Below are 20,116 nucleotides of genomic sequence, written 5' to 3'. Positions count from 1 at the left end.
ACCCTATACATCCAACCAGTCACAGAGCCCTCAGAAATTTCTCTCAAATCATGCCTCTCCTATCTATTCCTACCACCTTAGTTCATATTCTTATTCTCTTGCTTGATTTTTTTGTAGCAGTTTCCTAATACCACCACCTCAGCGTACTTTCCAAACTACCACTATGATTATGTTCCTAAAATGAAATCTTTTCATGTCACTTCCCTTTTCATACTTAAAAAACTCTGGCGCTCACAAATCTTATAAGACACACAACGCTCACCCTCCTCCACTCCAGTCACACTCAACTTCTCATTTTTCTGTAAAGATGTCATGCTTTTACCCAATTGTGTATTTATACAAATGGTTCTTACTGTCTAGAATTCCCTTTCCTTGCTGCTTTGTCAGGATAGTTCCTACTCATCTACAAAGTCTCATCTCAGATGCTATGCTTTCTCTTTCAAGTATTTTCTGGCTGTCCCCAGTACTTGGTTTGTATATAATTTCTAGCACTTATGCAGTTATTTCACTATTTATGGTTTCTGTTCCCATTAGACAGTGAATTCTTTGAGTAGATGTAACATGGTTTTATTCATCTTAGTGACTCAGTGCCAGCAAGATGCCTGACTCATAGCAAGTACAGAATATAAATAGTGAATGGCATCTAGTTAGAGGCAGCTGGAAACTCCTCCCTCTCATCCCCATCCATTTACTCAATCAGTAAATATTTACTGAGTACCTACTACTATGTACAATGCATTGGGTAACCAGTGATGAATGAGACATCAGGAACTTGTAATGTAATGAGAAGTTCAGATGAAGAGAACCTCAGGTATTCAGTGTCGTGTGTTAAGTCTGTGATAGGAAAAGTACAGAGCGACAGGGGAACCCAAAAGAAAGGCACTTGCCACAAAACACTTCCATACAAGCTGTACTTTACACAGTTGTCCTTCAGTATACACAGGGGGTTGGTCCCAGGACACCCCACGGATACCAGTATCTGTGGATGCTCAAGTCCCTTATATAAAATAGTGTAGTATTTATTTGCATATAACCTATGGACATTCTCCCATATACTTTAAATCATTTCTAGATTACTTATAATACCTAATACAATATAAATGCTATAAAATAGTTATTATACTGCATCATTTAGGAAATAATGACAAAAAATAATGACAAAAAATTACATGTTCAGTACAGACAGAATCAGGCAACCATCATGGGCTTAACTACATGGTACACGTCAGCAACAACATAACATTATCTTTCTTTCAACACTTATGGATGGCTTTTGTTTAATGACCCAAAAGAGAAATACATGGAATAAAACACAGAATATTTAAAATACATACAGAAAATATAATCATAGAGAAAATATTAATTAATTAATTCTCTCTCTCTCTCTTTCTCACACACACACACACACACACACATACACACACACAGTGTTAACAATCACCAAAACCCTGGTTCTCCTGTCTTGATTACCCTTGTATGATGATGATGATGATGATGATGATGATTGCTATATGGTGTCTATGGTACCAATGTGGCAAGGCGGTGAGATGTGTGGCACTCTAGGTAAGTGGTGAGACATCAGGCTGAGTTAAGTCTTCTGACAGGATGTCAGGAGGATTATCTAGTCAGGAGAACTGGGTTCCAATTGCAGACACTGTCACTTTGGAGGAGGCTCAATAATACTAATGTCAGGATATCTGGAGGTTGAGGGCTGAGGATCTTCAAGCATTGAAGTTCTAGGCTTCACAAATGCAGATGCTTTAGTTAGAAACACTGTTATAGGAAGCTGTTTCTTCCTTTTCTTTGCATCATCAAACAAGTCTTGCAATGATTGTTGGCATACTGCTATACCTTGGATACCACAGAGGCTTCAGTCCATCAAAGGACTGTACTTGAGGATCATATCCTTTAACACTTGCACCTATTGAACAACCACTGCAATATTTTCACGTGTCCAAATTGATGGCTCTGCTTCCTCTAAATTTTCTGTATTATAATCATCTGTAGATGACTTTGGCAGATCTTTGAGTTCCTTGTTGGTAAGGATTCCTCTATACTCTTCTATGTGTTCCTCGATGTCACCCTAGATCATGTCAAAGAAGCCTCTTCCCCCCCAACTTCCCTTGCAACATTCAAGATATTCCTGATTTCTACATCAATAGTGGGGAAGCCCCTGAGATCATCGACTACCTCACTCCATAATGGCTTCCAACATGCATTGACTGTCTTAGGCTTTAGGGCACCTACAGCCTCTGCATTAAGCACAGTTCCAACCACAATTGTGAAGCTCTTCCATAAATCCACTATTTTTTTAATAAATTTATTTATTTACTTATTTTTGGCTGCATTGGGTCTTTGTTGCTGTGCGTGGGCTTTCTCTAGTTGTGGCGAGCGGGGGCTACTCTTTGTTGTGGTGCACAGGCTTCTCATTGTGGTGGCTTCTCTTGTTGCCAAGTGTGGGCTCTAGGCACGTGGGTTTCAGTAGTTGCAGCACGCGGGCTCAGTAGTTGTAGTGCACGGGCTTAGTTGCTCTGCAGCATGTGGGATTTTCCTGGACCAGGGATGGAACCCGTGTCCCCTGCATTGGCAGGCAGATTCTTAACCACTGCACCACGAGGGAAGTCCCTAAATCCACAATGTTGCAATCAGGGTTAGCACCAAGGGCAGCATGAATCTTCCTGAAGGTGAGGCAGGTATAAGTTGCCTTAATGTCCTTGATGATGCCTTGATTGAGTGGCTGCAGCAGTGATACAGTGTTAGGAGGCAGGAACATCACTTCCACTTCCTTGTCAATAAGGCAGAGAAATTGAGTTAGTTGGGAGCATTGTCAATTATGAGGGGCACCTTGAATGGTAGCCCCTTCTCTTTGAGGTATTTCTTCATTTCGAGAATGAAGTACTGGTGGAACCATTCCAAGAACAAGATGGCTGTCACCCAAGTTTTCCTGTTGTGCTGCCAGAACAGCATAGGCAATTTTTGTTTTTGTTCTTTTGGGCCCAGGAGTTGTTTGCTCATAGACTAGGCTTGATCATGTGACCTGCTGCATTGCCACATAGCCCGAGAGTAAGGTAAGCTTTCCAGTCCTTGAACCCCAGGGCCTGCCTGGCATTCTGATGGATGTAGGTACGACTGGGCATCAGCCTGTTTTATCACAATTGAAGACTTGCTCTAGAAGGTAGCCTTTCTCTTCTTGAGCTCTTCTGGGAACACTGATATTGCTTTGGCACTGGCCGATGTTGATTCTCCTGTGATCTTTAAGTTCTTGAGGGTGTAGCATTTTACCAGCTAACCATCCATCTATTAGTACCCTTAAACTCCTTCCTCTCACTCTCCTCACCCCTCACAATAGTGCTCACAGAGGCTAAGTGCTCTTTCATGCGTAATTTTGCCATCCAAAGGGACACGCTTCTGTAACATGTCCCCTAGCCACATACAAAATACAAGCACTTTGTAAGCACTTTGTCATGAACCTGCGAGACCATTTTTGCCATTGTAGGGGCAGCTCTAACCCTTCCATGAATTTCGGCTTCTTTCTGCTTTACTGTGAGAATGTTCCATTCGTTCTTAGTGACCTTACATCCCACTTCGGCAAGCCACACGCCACTTTTCAGAAGATCAAAGATTTGTATTTTCTTGTCGAGAGACAGCACTTTCTGCTCCCTCTTGGCGTTTGAGGGATTGTTTTGACCACTTAACTGCTTTTTGAGAGCCATTTTTCACAGAAACCAAGCATGAACACACAATACAAGTAGCAAACGAACGGGACACCAAACCAGCAATGCTCAGACAATGAGCACTGGAGAGAGTGCAGATCTGTGACGTGGTAGGCGGCCACAGTAGGGTGTGCCTACACATCACTTCATTCACGTGGCTTCAGCATAGTGATCGGCATGGGGCAAATTGGGAGCAAAATTTTGCTTTTTGCAACTTTCTGGAATTTTTTAAAAAATAATATTTTCAATTCAAGGTTGGTCGAATCTGCAAATTCAGAACCCATGGACATGGGATACAGAGGACTGACTGTACTGCACAGTTTGCTTTTCCACAAACGTGTCATGCTTTTATACTACTGAGATTTTGCACATGCTATTCCTGGTAGAGAATTCCCTTCCTTTGATTCTTTGCCTAAGCAACTTCCACTCACCTCCAAAGACCCAGTTCACATGGGTGAAGCGTTTCGCAGAGCAAGTAACCTGTAAGCTGAGTCCTGAAGTACAGGAGGAAGTTCATTGTTGAAAGTGGTGATATACATAGCAAGAGAAAGAATTCTGAGCAAGGGGCACAGCATGGGCAATTGGTCAAAGAGAGAGCACAGTTCATCAAGGAACTGAAAGGCACAAAAAAGACTAGGGTAGCCAAGAGCTGGAGATAACCTAAATGTCCACTGACAGATGACTGGATAAATAAAATGTGCTGTATACATGCAGTGGAATGCTGTTCAGTCTTAAGAAAGAAATTCTGTAATGTGTAACAATGTGGATGATCCTTGAGCACATTATGCTAAGTGAAATAAGCCAGTCATAGAAAGACAAACACTGCATGATTCCACTTATGTGAGGTATCTAAAATAGTTGAATTCATAGAATCAAAGAGTAGAATGGTGGTTGCCAGGGGCTGGGGAGAGAAGGCAATTGGAAGCATAAAGTAATATAATCAACAGGCATAAGTTTCAGTTAAGCAAGATCAATAAGCTCTAGAGAGCTGTATATATTGAATTAAGAGGGGGGAATTGAATTGGAAATTTGTTTAGCCACTAGCAGATAAACGTTCTTAAATATTAGTATTATATGCATCCTTAAGGAATTTATAATATATTTTTTACAAAGACTCATGCCTTCAACTTTTTTAATATACAGGAAGTAAAACATTACTTATTATCTACACTATAAACATTTTCAAATGCAGTACCTATAAACTGAAATTAGGAACATCTGTATTAAATGGAAAGATTACATATTAATTTAAGGATTAGATCAAGAATAAGTAAATCACTTAGGAAATAGCAGCAACATAGTTGATAGAGAGTAAAATGTAAATATCTTAATGCAAAATAATGATGACCTTGTTCAGTAGGGGTATGGTTTGTTAGTGATTGTGTGTGATTGTGGATTTTAATACATAATTTGTTAGGCAACAAATGACTTTTCCAAGTGCTGGATTAAAAATGAATCAACTACAAAATTAAAAGTCAAAACCCCAAATAAAGCAAAAATACTAACAAATTTAATGGGCTCTCTAACTCACTAAAGTACTACAATACTTGGCACAAGGTAAGAAACATGGATTAATGATCCATGGGAATATTGTCTCTAGAGAAATGAAACTACATAGTATGGCAGATAATTGGATCACCACAATTCACATGTAGTTTAAGGTCACACAACATAGGGATTACCTTTTGATTTTATAAAGCTTTTTTTTTTTTTAATCTCTTATGGTTAGATCCCTGTAAAATGCATGAGAACCCACAAGATTTCCTAACTGGTTCTTGGTAAAGTGACAGGTCATTTTGTGGTTTGTAAGGAAATAGCTTCCAGTTGGAGAATTTGTTTATTAAGAGTAGGGTAAATAAATCCTTCAAGATGTCCAATGAATGGCTCCTTTAAGATTAATGTTCTGAAGCACATTGAGGAGTTCCATAAACACAGGATTCATAGAAATATTATTCTGTAGAAAATCAAGAGGATTCTTTGGCAAATCATGTTTTTTTTTGGTACCAACTAACAGACTTATTTTCATGGGTTAGTTAACAAAGATAACTTATATGTATGTACATGTGGTTATATGTGAGATTATATGTATGAAAAGTGCTGTTTAAAATGTCAAACTATTGTTATTTTCTACGTATGAAAGATTATATATGTACATACATATGTACACACACATATGTATGTACACACACATATATTTCCACTGCTCAGGAAATGAGGGGCATTAAATCAGAACATGTTTATCAACAAGTAAGCTGATGGAGGGTGGGCAGCTGCCCTTGGTCACGGGACACTTATCCTTTCTGTTGTGTTTAATTCACCTGGCGCCATTCCACTCGATCCATAGTAACTTATTGAGAGGCAGATTCCATTTTCCAAGGTGGCAGAAAAAGATCCAAACTTGCTGACAGCTTTATTCTCTGCATTTGATTCTTCTAAAAGATAAAATCAAATCAAGGACATTTTTGTTTTATCAAAAAGAAATGTAAGCAAAACTCAGTGTGAAGTGGAAATCACCCAAATATGTAAAAGCATGGATATGATTAAGTAAATTATGATATGTACATATACCAATGAATTATTATGAAATCATTAAAAAGTCTTGTTTTTTTTGTTTTTTTTTTAATCTTTAGATATCTTTTTTTTTAATCAAAGTATAATTGACTTACAATATTACATTAGTTTCAGGTACACAGCATAGTGGTTTGATATTTTTATAGATTATGCATGATACAGTTATTATAATATAATTTTAAAAAATATGTAATGAATAGGAAACTGCTCATCATGATAAAGTGAAAGAAATACACTGTGAATAGTGGTTACTGCTGGGGTGGTAGAATTATGAGCAACTGTCATCTTTTTAAAGTATTCCTATATTTCCTAATTTTTATACTAAACCATATATTTTTATATCAGATAAAACAAGGAAAAGTAATTTTTAAATTTCTGTTTTTAAGTTCTTGGGTACATTCAAACTTGTCAAACATTGTATTCTTACCTTGAATTTAGAAAACACTGTGCCTATAACTAAATTTATTAGCAAGATTTAGTTTCTGATCTTATTACTTATTACTAACTTGAGTCCAAAAGCATTTTATTAATTATCTCATCTCCATTTGCAGGTATAACCTACACTGGGCAAGAAGCAATTAATTTTTCCAGCTGGTGTTACCGGGACACGTTAAATGGTGTTATCAGGAAGTTTCATGGTGTATGATCAATGGACATCCACTTGGAACTCTCATCTACAAGCAGGTAGAGATGCTCATGGCCAAATTTAGGATTTTTTTCTTGTTCTTGCAGTTTAAGAAAATTGATACTACCTGGAGATCTAAGTGATAGAGCATAGATAGAAACCCTATCATTCACAGTCAATATTGCAGAGAAGCCAAACCTTCAGTAGGAATCAATTAATGAGGACCTGAGTCCTAGAGATTGCGCTTGGTACAGTGCATAAAACAAAATTCAGGCCAGAAAGGACATTGCAAACTCAGTGTTGCTACAAAAAGGTAGCTAGGCAAGGTAGACTCTGCATGTCAGCTGGAATCAAGAGCTGGGTTCCCAGAGGAGGCAAAACCAAGTAAGCAGCCCACTATAGATGGGCTATGTATACGATGTATATGCCCTTTACATTAGGGAAAGTGTATATAAACAAGATGGCAAAACACTTCAGTTATCATCTGTAAAAATTACACATGCTACCTGCCAGGGATGCATGTGTTTCTGTTAGGTGGATAGGTTTGACCTATGGCGGAAGTACTGATACCCACTGCCACAAAGATGCAGCTGCTTACCTTTTTCAAAATGTTGCTCTCCTTCTCTTTCTTCTTTCTCATCTTCTAAAGGATAATCCGCTTTTTTCTCCTTTTTCACAATTTTCTTAGGGTCTCTTAAATGAATTAAAAAATTGTGCTTGTCCTTTTTCACTTTCACTTTGATAAAAGTTGGGCCTGCAGAAGAATCATAGGATAGAAAATGGGCTGATTTTGATGCCCCAATTAAGCTCTGTGATAAGACTGTTAAATAATGCAGCATAGCATTTAAGTCAGGGACTAGAAATACCTAGGGATGTCACCACTTTTATAAAAAGATACCTAAAAGAATAAAGTGATGGTGGAATTCCAGGAAGAAACAGCAGGTGGATCAGGGAGATGTTTGCAGACTTTCTGCTCATACCTAAAATCAAATTACAGAAGGGAGAGTAAATTGGCTAAGGTATACCTATACTCAACTTTATGATCAATCACATGTGATGGTTAATGTGAAAGGATTTTGTAATTGATAAAGAATTGCATAAATGTTAGTTACAGTAGTTATTATTGTTAGTAGGAACATATAAGAATTTCCCAAACAACACATTTTCTGCTAGTGTTCTGACTCATTCTTGTCTCCTCTTCCAGCTTTTTTCTTTTTTTTTAACACAGCCTTTTCTTTTCAACTTTCGTTGAATGATCATATCTCAAAGTTGATAATTAGAATTAAGACAAAAATATACTTACTATGAACCATCTGAAACATATATATTATATGCATATGCAAATACTGATAAGAGTAAAGAATGGTTACTGAAAATAGAACATAGCATTTTAAAACTTGAGTCCCAGTGCTTTTCTCAGTTCTGTGATTCTGAGTTCCATTTTTTTTTTTTTTTATTAATTAATTAATTTATTTTTTTGGTTGTGTTGGGTCTTCGTTTCTGTGTGAGGGCTTTCTCTAGTTGCGGCGAGCGGGGGCCACCCCTCATCGCGGTGCGCGGGCCTCTCACTATTGCGGCCTCTCTTATTGCGGAGCACAGGCTCCAGACGCGCAGGCCCAGTAGTTGTGGCTCACGGGCCCAGTTGCTCCGTGGCATGTGGGATCCTCCCAGACCAGGGCTCGAACCCGTGTCCCCTGCATTGGCAGGCGGACTCTCAACCACTGCACCACCAGGGAAGCCCCCTGAGTTCCATTTTTAATTACTACTATTTGTACCCTACACCCAGGGTTGATATTCAAAATATTAAATATTTAAAAATATGGTAATGTAAATAAATATGCACACCTATCTATTAATAAAAATCCCTTTCATGTTTTCAATGTCTTTATTTTTATTTATTTTTTTTGGCTGCACCAAGTGGCCTGCGGGATCTCAGTTCCCCGACCAGAGATCGAAGCCCCGCCCCCTGCAGTGGAAGCACGGAGTCCTCACCACTGGAGCGCCAGGGAAGTCCCCCCTTTCAGGTTTTAAATAAACAAACCTTATATAATAAAACAGTCTGGCATTTGATATGAGTTGTACCACAAACCATTCTTTAAATAATTTGAATAATTTGTAGGCCTTTTTATTTTAAAAATCATTGGTAGGATCTTTTGTTTGATGTGGCATTTACTATCTGATGATGCTTGAGCCATGATTCCACATAGGGAATAGCATTCTCACTCTTGTAATGATTTCCTCATTAAATTGATGGTCATTTGATGATAGGAAGGAAGGAAGGGAGGGAAGAAGGGAAGAAGGGAGGAAGGGAGAAAGGGAGGAAGGAAGGAAAATTAAGAGAGGGCTGGAGGAAGGGTAGGGAGTGAGAAGGGGTGGGCTGGTGTCACAGGCAGAGTGTGGGTGGGAGGAGCCCTGGCGTCCCTTGTTGGGTTGCATAATCTTGTGGACATTAAACAGGATCCTGCTCACACCCCCTCCCCACTGACTCTTCCCAGCTCTCAGAGACCACAGCTCCCTACTAGACAATAAGCTGTCAAATAAAACCCAGGTTCTCAAACCCATCCTAAGAAATCTTTAAAGCACAGTGAAAAGAGAAGCTCTACAAGATGTCCCCAATAAGTTCCCCAGAGCCCAGATCTGCTCTTCCCTTGGGGAGAATGAAGCATTTCCTTTTTCCAGACTACGTCCTCCTCAGCTCATGTCCAAGACCTCCCTCCCACTTAATGACTTCTGAATCCAGAGGCAATTTCTTTATAGCAAAAATAACTGGATGTCGGCAGCAGGCCCCCAAACTCCGTGCTCCAGAAACCAAATCAGGAATTTGCTCTAAATTCACAGTATGTGCTTAGTTTCTGAGGTAACACTATGTGTTGTAATTAACATTATTAAGTAATGATTTGCTTATTGCAGTTACTATTATACTATTTTCCAATCCTATGGAAATATTTTCATATTTTAACAACTGGAATGTTTGTCTTAGTGTGCCCAGGTAACCTCACGGCTGGCCTGTGCCTTGCAGAGGCTATTATAACAGAAGAGTGTGAAATCTGAAAGTGGGGAACATTGTGCATACATGAATCACTGGGGGCACATTACTACTCTTACCTATCATACTCAGGAGTACAAGGCCCCAGGATTATCTGAAATGGGTTAATATCTTCCAAACCATTAACCAGCTGCTTTCAAAATGTACCTTTTTCAAATGTTGTCTTTTCTACTTCAATCTGCCCTCCATCGGAAGGATACAGATAATAATTTGTTCCTGAGATTTGGACTGGTGTTTCTCCCATGTTGTATCCACGAAACTAGAAAAGAAAACATCATGCTTTGAGTGTGGAATGGCAATTGACAAAAATTAGGTCATCCATGTGAGCCAGTTAAAGCTGCCATAAACCTAATTTCTGCTAAATGATTTGTCTGTCACTTTGTAGACTCAGAGGCCAGTGTCCATCTTATCTTTGGCACCTCCTGTAGTGTTATAATGACACGTAGAATTAAAGGAGGTCCATGATTTTAAACTCTGTTCATTGGAGCATCCTTATAACCCAGCGCAAATCAAATCATTGGACTATTGCCAAGGCAGTGAGAAAAGTTATCAATTTCTCTTTCATTGGCTGTTAATTTTCTGTTTAAAGAGAGCTAATATACTGAGGAGTATTGATACTTAACATTTTAGAAGGTCATATGTTAAAGACTTTTTTTTTTTTTTTTTTTAACTAAGTGTTGCTTATAGAGCTCCAAGTGATACTGATGCATGCTAAAGCTTGAGAACAACTGGCTCAGAGTAGTAACTAGAAATGACAAGGGCTGTTACTTTTTTTCCCATCTTTTCCTGATTAGGTTTTTCTCATAAAACGGCTTGAGGGAGAGATTGGCAAAGGGAAGGTTTCACAAAAGCATACAGGCAAGAAACGTGGGTGCATACAGAGAGATAACCCAATGTACTCAGCAAGTCCCATCACCTGAGACAGAAAAAGCCAACCTCTTTGTCCACTATTGTAACTGAGCAGGACCCTATGGGGCCTTCCTGGGACAGACCCCTCCCCCATATCCTCTGCTTTAGCTCCTCTGAAGTACCTAGATAATAGTATTTGAGGCACATTTCCTGAGTTGCTTACAGATACTAAAACCAGCACCAAATGGAAGAAATGAACTATTGTACTTGATGACCATGAGAACCATAGCCCCCAGACCTACTGGTGCCTAAGGATTGATAATGTTAACCCCTGTGACACTGCCCTGTTACCTCACCATCAACCAATCAGAGAATTCTTCAGGAGATGGTCACATACCCTGCGACTTCCCTCCCTCACCTGGCCTTTAAAAATGCTTTCCTGAAACCCATCGGGAAGTTGGTTGTTTTGAGCACTAGCTACCCAGGACTCCTTGCTTGGTGCCCTGTGATAAACGCTGTACTCTCCTTCTCCACAACCCGGTGTCAGTAGATTGGCGTTACTGTGTGCAGGCAAGTGGACCCAAGTTTGGTTTGATAACGTGTTGACCTATCACAGTTGCTTATTTACATACACCTAAGTGAATGCTTTTGTGTCAAATTTCCATCTTTACCACCCCTAGAAACCTGGTTTCATGGCACTCAAGAAAAACTGGCCTAAGGGTGTTCCTGTCTTGGTGATCGGCTGCAAAGAAGGTCCTAGGTATCACAGGGTGGACTGCAGGTCTGAGATCTTCTATACTAGAAGAAACCCCAAGTCCTCTGTGGTGGCAGTGAAGACTGAAAACCTTATGTTTCCACAGAAGCTGTGTTCTTCCCCAAACAATTAGGAATGACCCAAAGGAGCTTTTTAGAAAATTGATTTTACCGAGTAAACTATCTCAGGTTCTGGTTCCTGGAGGGGATCCTCTGTTATTTCCGGGATCTTTATTTGCTCTTCTTTCAATTTCTCCTTTAAAAAATCTTTTCTCTTGAAATTCCTACTATCTTCTTTCTCTAGTTTTTCCTTGCCTTTCTTTTTACCAGATTCCTTACTCTTCTTTTCTGCTTTTTTTTCTTCCTTTAAGCGTTCTTCTTCAGCTAACCTATCTTGTTCGTCTTTCCATGCCTGTAAACACATTTAAAAAAAATTAATAGGATTTTGAAACAAAGCTGATCCTATTCAGGTTCACTTTGGAGAATATTTAACATGATTTTTATACGCTGTATCTCTGATGGATCAAAATACTGAGCTAGAAATTGTGGTGTCATCCTTGACTCTTTCTCTCACCCAACTTCTGTATGCTAAACACTGCCAATGCTCTTCAGAGATCTCTCTTCACTGCAGCTTTTTCTCTCACCCTCTGTTGAAATTTTCTTTACTTCAGGTCTTTTTATCTTTAACCTGAACTATTGCATCAGCCTCTTAGCTGGTCTCCCTGGCTCTTATAATTTTCCACAAGAATCCAATCCCCAGTTTAGGTTCTAAACATGGTTAATCAGCAGTATGGTAGACTAGATGTCCAAAGATACATTCCTGGCATAAAATATTTCAGAAATGATGGATAAAATATCAAATCATCATTGTAATGCATAGCAGTGCTGGCAGCAAAGTAAAAAATATGAGAAAGCACTAATTCAATGAGGGAAGGAAGCACTGAAAATAGAAGTTTCCCAGGGCTATCTGCCCATCTCTGGAAGCCAAGAACTTGGGTTTTGGGAGTTATAGGGACTAGAGCCAGAACCCAGGAGATCAGAGACCTGTGAATAGCATGGGTATTTTTTTTAAAATGACACCTTCACTGAGTGAAGTAGAAAAAAATCTTGCCCCATAAAATAAAATCATGAAACCTAGCCAGCTTCCCTGGCCCTGAGTTAAAGTAGGAGCAGAGAGGGCAGGAGGAAATTGGCCCTGAGAACTCTTAACCACAAGCCTGTCCTCACATAGATTTGTGGCCAAAATGTACATCACCTTAAAAGTATTCTGAAAAGATTGTGGGCAAAATGTGAGTTCACAAAGGAAAATCACAAAATGTGAGGAACTAAGTCAAAATCAAAAACCTGAAGAAGAAACAAGCTCTGAAATTATACTTGCAAAGACTGCAGATATTGGAATTATCAAACAGAGAATGTAAAATAAGTATTTTAATATGCTTAAAGAAAGAAAAGGAGGCATCAAAAGTATTAGTAAAAACAAGAGAGTATAAAAAATCAGTGAGTTTGAAGGCCCTATTGGAAATGGAATAGGATTTTTGAAAAGGCAGTATTTGAATAGATAATGGATGAGACATTTCCAGAGCTGATGAAAGACACTAATCCTAAGATTTAGGAAGGCCAGTGAATCAAACCCACGAAATGATAGTGGTGTGCTGGACCTGGGTCATATTGACTTGGAAGAGTTTACTGTTAAATTTTCAGGAATTTTGCGAGCCAGTTTTAACCACATCCATTATTAAAATCAAATGATACAAATGCACAATAAAATACCATTAAAAACAAAGGCAATAAATACTCAAAACTTACCACTTTCCTAACTATTTTGTTACATTGAACTATGATTTATGCCAGTGGTCCCCAACCTTTTTGGCACCAGGGTCCGGTTTCGTGGAAGACAATTTTTCCATGGACAGGGCTGGGTCGGGGGTGGTTCAGGCAGTAACGCGAGTGACAGTTCAGGCAGTAATGTGAGTGATGGGGAGTGAAAGGGAGCAGCAAATGAAGCTTCTCTCGCTCGCCCGCCCACAGCTCACCTCCTGCTGTGCGGCCCAGTTCCTAACAGGCCGCGGACCAGTAGTGGTCCGCGGCCCGGGGCTTGGGGACCCCTGATCTATGCCCTTGGGGTTATCTATGTAAATTGTATCTGTATGGTAGAACTATAACAGTGTGCTACTGCATATTGTTTCCAACTCCGCATACAGTGACATCTTATCAGTAGCTTGAAGTCAGCCATGATGGGAGTATTTACACTACAGAGATCAGCAAATGCTACAAATCAGGGATTTATTGACTACTCGTTGATTATATAGACTTTAAAAAATGATGGAGAAGATGTTAATAATGCAGTGTGTTGTGTTTTGAGATGTTACACTGTAACTAGCACAAAAAAAAATTGAGGAAATATTCTTCCAGTATTTAAAAACTATTACCTGATACAGCAAAGCAGTTGCTAATGTCATTGGTGAATAAGCGAGACATATCCCCCTGTTGTTCATTTTTGTCTTACTTGTTCATGTAAATGAAAATATCAATCAGCATTCATTGTGGAACTACACTTGTTTGTCAATTGCAACTATAGGCTGGCTAAAGATGTAAGAGCTTAGTAAAAATCAATGAAAGCAATTCTGTGAGAATCAACTGGCTAAATGGAATTTACAATAAAGAGTATTACATATTTTATTATTTGTAAATTGTGTGCTATACATACCATATATCAGTAAAATTTAGAATAAACTATCTATACAGAATTTTTTTTCTTAGAGAGATAATGCTAAACATTTACCAGCACACCACTGCACGTTTTCAAAGCATCTAGAGAGAAAAGATGAACTGTCTATAAAAGAATGACAAGTTAGATCGACAATCAATTTATTGGGTTGGCCAAAAAGTCTGTTCCATAGCATCTTATGGAAAAACCTGAACAAAATTTTGGCCAACCCAATATTAACAACTACAACATCAGGTAGAAAAATGTGGAACAAAATCTTGAGAGTATAACAGGATACAAAAAAGTCAACCAAGAATTTTATAAATTAAAACTATGTTTAATGAATAAGGGTAAAGTAAAACCATTTTTCAGACATGTAAAACTGAGGTCCAATAGCAACAAACCCCCACTAAAGGAAGTTCTAAAGGAAATACTCCCAAAATAGAAGATGTGAGAAGAAATGCTCAACAAAACAAATGGTAAGCATGGGGCTAAATCTCAATAGCATTGACTGTATAAAGCAATGACAATAATAATGTCTAATTTGTGAGAACAAAAAAAAATCAAGATAAAACTTAAACACAGGTTGGGAGAGAGGAAGCAATTTTAATAATTCCTTGTATTGTTCTGGAAAAAAGATATTTTATTGAGACTTCATTAAATTATATATATAAGTTGAAAATCTAGAGCAACCACTAGTAGAATACAAATAAAGTGTATACATTATAAACTTTTCCTATTAAGGGCCAGATAGTAAATATTTTAGGCTTTTTGGGTCAAAAGACAATATCAAGGATATTGTGTAGGTATTTATGTAACAAGCAAGAAAAGTAATTTCCGAAAATATTTTATTGACAACTCACTGAGTACAATTTTTCTCCATAATACAGTCTACTAATACGAAAAATAGAATTCTTTGGGTGAGGGAGGATAGCATTTTACTTAGAGTTAAAATTAGTGTTCCCTATCATCAAATTGATTGCAAGTAAAAAAGAAAAAAAACATACAAAAGAAAACAAGAAAAAAGGATCACAGAAAAGGTAGGAAAATAGAAAACAGATGGAAAATCGAAAATAAACTATATATCTTAATATATAGTTTATTAGAATAGATATAAATGGATTCAAGTCTTCTGCTAAAAGAAAAATCATCAGTATAATTTTTTTAAAAAATCTAGTTTATAATCCCTGTTTACAAGAGACACACTTAAATTATAAAGCCACAGAAAGGTAAAAATAAAGAGATAGAATTTGCCAGTAAAATACTATCTGAAAGACAGCTCCTATCTCTTTGTTTTTCTTTATTAATTTTAGAATCAGCTTTCCAAGGTTCATAAAAAAACTGCTGAAATTTTGATAGGAATATATTTCTATTTCCCATTGTGGTCACAGTGACTCTAGCCCTTGGTGTTATGAGAATGGTGAACAAAAGGGCCATTGTGAAAAAACTACCTATTGTTGAAACTCTGGGCTGCTGTAACATGATTTGTTCAGATAAAACTAGAACCCTGACAAAGAATGAAATGACTGTTACCCACATATTTACTTCAGATGGCCTGCATGCTGAGGTTACTGGAGTTGGCTACAGTCCATTTGGGGAAGTGACTGTTGATGGTGATGTTGTTCATGGATTCTATAACCCATCTGTTAGCAGAATTTTTGAGGCGGGCTGTGTGTGCAATGATGCTGTAATTAGAAACAACACTCTAATGGGGAAACCAATGGAAGGAGCCTTAATTGCTCTTGCAATGAAGATGGGTCTTGATGGACTTCAACAGGATTATATCAGAAAAGCTGAATACCCTTTTAGCTCTGAGCAGAAGTGGATGGCTGTTAAGTGTGTGCACCAAACACAGCAGAAAACAAAATCAACCAATGTAACTAACAAAACCCAAACCCGCTGACCTGACTCAGGATCTAGAAGAGGTCAGCCTGGCACAGATATGAAAAACGTACCAATTTAAAAACAACCCCACGGGACTTCCCTGGTGGTGCAGTGGTTAAGAATCCACCTACCAATGCAGGGGACACGGGTTCGATCCCTAGTCTGGGAAGATCCCACATGCAGTGGAGCAAATAAGCCCGTGTGCCACAACTACTGAGCCTGTGCTCTAGAGCCAGTGAGCCACAACTACTGAGCCCGTGTGCCTCAACTGCTAAAGCCCGCGTGCCTAGAGCCCTGCTCTGCAACGACAAGCCTGCACACTGCAAAGAAGAGTAGCCCCTGCTCGCCGCAACAAGAGAAAGCCCGCAGGCCGCAACGAAGACCCAACGCAACCAAAAATAAATAAATAAATAAATAAATAAATAAATAAATAAATCTAAAAAAAACAAAAGAAAGTATGAGTATATACTTTTAAAGGTATATGAGTATATTTCACATCCTAAACTGAGTCTTTTCATCCATGACCATGGTATATTTTCCCACTTATTCAGGTGTTTATTGTCCTTCAATAATATGTTGTAATTTTCTCTGTAAAGAAAAATCTTTTATTAATTTATTTTTCTTGGCACCTTATAGTTTTTGTTGCTCTTGTGAATGATATTGATTTTATGTTACATTTTCTAATCGGTTATTGCTGGTGAATAGGAACTCCAGTGATTTTTTTCTATGTTAATCTTGCATACTGTAACCTTGCTGCGCTTCCTTAATTCATTTTAAAAGCCAACATGCACCCCAATTTCATAGCAGCATTATTTAAAATAGCCAAGGTATGGAAGCAACCTAAGTGTCCATCAACAGATGAACAGCTAAAGTAGATGTGATATATATATACACAATGGAATACTACTCAGCCATAAAAAGAATGAAATTTTGCCATTTGCAACAACATGGATAGACTTGGAGGGTATTACGCTACATGAAATAAGTCAGAGAAAGACAAATACTGTATGATATCACTTACATGTAGAATCTAAAAAATACAAAAAAACTAGTGAATATAACAAAAAAGAAACAGACTCACAGATATAGAGAACAGATTAGTAGTTACCAGTGGGGAGAGGGAGGGGGAGGGGCAATATAGGGGAAGGAGATTAAGAGGTACAAAGTATTAGGTATAAGATAAACTACACAGATCTATTGTACAACACAGGGAATATAGCCAATATTTTGTAACAACTATAAATGTAGTGATTTTTTTTTTAGTTACAGTCAGATCTTTATCTGAAAATCTCATCTGCCAACTTAGTGCTTTCCACCAACTCAGGGTGCAGAAACCTTCACAGGCTTCACAATCTTTTGATTAGGTGCTGCCTTTGTAGTAGCCATTGCTGTCTTTATAAAATAGTGAATCTCTATATTGAACACCTGTAGCTTATACAATACTGTACATCAACTACACTTAAATTTAAAAAAAGAGCAAATACATGGTGTCTCCCTGGTGGTCTGGTGGTTAAGATTCCATGCTTCCACTACAGGAGGCGTGGGTTCGATCCCTGTTCAGGGAAAGTTCCACATACTGTGAGGTGCCGCGTCCCCCCCGCCAAAAAAAGGAAGCCAACATAACCTTAATAGTAATGCTTGTTAAGAACAACACAAAAGCCTATCATTTCACTCATCATAGACACAAAAATTCTAGATAAAATACTATCAGAACAAAGCCAGTTGTTTATTAAAATAATTATTAATTAAATATTAAATTATTAATTAAAATATTATTAAAATAATAACATTCTATGAAAAAAATGGTGCTATAATTTTTAATCAATAATGTACATAAAGATGGACTCAGGGGCTTACTAAAAATTAAAATTCCCAAAGATCAGTTAGGATGGAGTGAAAACATGTGTATTTTAAGTCTCTCCTCCCCCCAGAGATACCTAGGCAATTATGGCATATGTGGTTTTGTGGGATAAGGACTAAACTTTAGGAAATGCTGAAGAGAAGTTTGTTTTAGAAATACAAAAGTTATTCATATTGTTAAATCAATCTCCATAATTCAATATATCTCCTAAATAAAGGGAAAAACCTCCCAATAGAAACTAGTTTCAATACCAACAGACACTTTAAAAATTTAATAAGATTAAGCAGCAAATAATAATAAACTTAAAGATTTGCCATGTAATTATCTTTACCATTAATACCAAGAAGCCAGGGAGGCTCACCAATCTTAACCAACGCTGTTTTGAGGGTTATTGCATACTGATGGAGGTGGGGAAATCAGCTCCTGCCTACCCAATCTATAAGCTTACAACAAAGCTACTGTAATTAAAATAGTATGGTACTTGTATAAGAATAATTAAGTGGGTGACTGAAACAGAATACAGCATTCAAAAATGGTTTAAAATACCATCACATTGGGATTAGGTTTTCAACATATGAATTTTGAAGGACATGAACACTCAGTAGACACTATGGTGTTCAGAACAGTTCAGAATATCTCATATCATTTTATAGGGATCTTTAAAAATGGATTAAAAAAATAAATGGGTACCTAATATGTGACATATCAACATTCCAATTTAAGGGATGGGGATTAATATTACATTTAATTAAATGGTACTAGTAAAACGACAGTCCATCTGGGCAGAGAAAAAGACCCTTACATTATGCTACAAAACATGTATTTCAGATAGATTAGATCTCTGAATATAAAAAGAATGTCTATGAAAATATTCTAAGAGAGTGCAGGAAAATTAACATACAAACTCAAGGTGGAATCAACCTGATGGAACCAAAAACACAGAAGCCCTAAAACCATAAAAAAAAAAAATGACCGATTTTTAAAACCCTTTTTTTGACAAGCTGTAACATACATACAAAAAGAGCACAAATCCTAAGTGAACAGCTGAATGAATTACCACCAAGTAAGTGCTCCTGTAAAACTACCACCAGGTTAAGAAATAGACGATCTCCAGGTCCCCAGAAGCCCTCCTCACGCTTCTCCTCAATTACCACCCACTTGTACTGCCCCAAAGGCAAACATCATCCTAATTTTTAATACATTAGTTTAGCTTTGCCTATTTAAAAACTTATGTAAACGAAATCCTACATAAGGTATATAGTCTTTTAACTTTCTCTTCTTTTGCTTAACATGTTGTGTGTGAGATTCATCCATATTTCTGTGTGTAGCTATATGTCATTTATTTCCAGAGCTGCATAATATTTCATCACATGAACCATTCTAGGCATTCTACTGATGAATCTTTGAATTGTTTCCAGTTTGGGAGAATTAAAAATAATGCTGCAAGAAAAACTGTGTCCATGTGTCTTGGTGAACACATGCATGCATAAGTATATTAGGTATATATATAGGAGTGAAACTATTTGGTTAAAGAGAAATCATATGCTTAACTTTAGTAGCTATGTCCAATTTTCCAAAGTAGAAGTACCAACTTATACTTCAATCAGCAGTGTATGAGAATTTGCTTTACTTCACATCCTTGACAAAATCTGGCATTGTGTCTTTTAAATTTTGGCCAAAGATGATTGATTTGACTACATAAAAGTTAAATATTTCTGTATAAATAGAAAAAAATGGTATTTATTACTGAGGAAATTGTTTAATAAATTAAGGTACAACCAAATCATAGACTAATATAATGCTGTGAAAATAAGTTAGATCTCTAGATATTGTTCGGAAGTGATATTCATGATGTGTTGCCAAGAGAAAAAAGCATGTAGCAGAGTTAAAAAGAAACATACCAAACCTAAACCAAAACCAAACATGAATACTCTCTTTATATTTGTGCATGCATGCTTGTATGAGCATAGAACATGCGAAATCATTAATATTTCTGACTTCAGGGTCTTAGGACAGCCAGGTTAAGTTTGAGTTCTTATAAAAGCATGTATTACTTTTGTTATTAAAAATTCCAATAAAAATGCAAACAAAAACAACTCCCTGCAAC

At 37.6% G+C, this 20,116-nt stretch overlaps 1 protein-coding gene across 1 annotated transcript in view; it reads right to left on the bottom strand.

The window, feature by feature from the left end:
• SPAG17 (sperm associated antigen 17) overlaps nucleotides 1-20,116 on the bottom strand; it is a 233,777-nt gene that overhangs the window by 95,473 nt on the left and 118,188 nt on the right. The window contains exons 21-24 of the mRNA XM_082369949.1: nucleotides 11,730-11,969; nucleotides 10,103-10,214; nucleotides 7,508-7,663; nucleotides 6,032-6,145 (exon numbers count right to left, since the gene is read on the bottom strand). Coding sequence (XP_082226075.1) covers nucleotides 6,032-6,145; nucleotides 7,508-7,663; nucleotides 10,103-10,214; nucleotides 11,730-11,969 — 622 coding nt within the window. The remainder of the gene's footprint in view (nucleotides 1-6,031; nucleotides 6,146-7,507; nucleotides 7,664-10,102; nucleotides 10,215-11,729; nucleotides 11,970-20,116) is intronic.

Source organism: Balaenoptera borealis (genome assembly GCF_965194805.1).
Source record: "Balaenoptera borealis genome assembly, chromosome: 1".
Classification (NCBI taxonomy): domain Eukaryota; kingdom Metazoa; phylum Chordata; class Mammalia; order Artiodactyla; family Balaenopteridae; genus Balaenoptera; species Balaenoptera borealis.
Note: the sequence above shows the minus strand (reverse complement) of the source record. Positions and strands in the feature narration are given on the sequence as shown.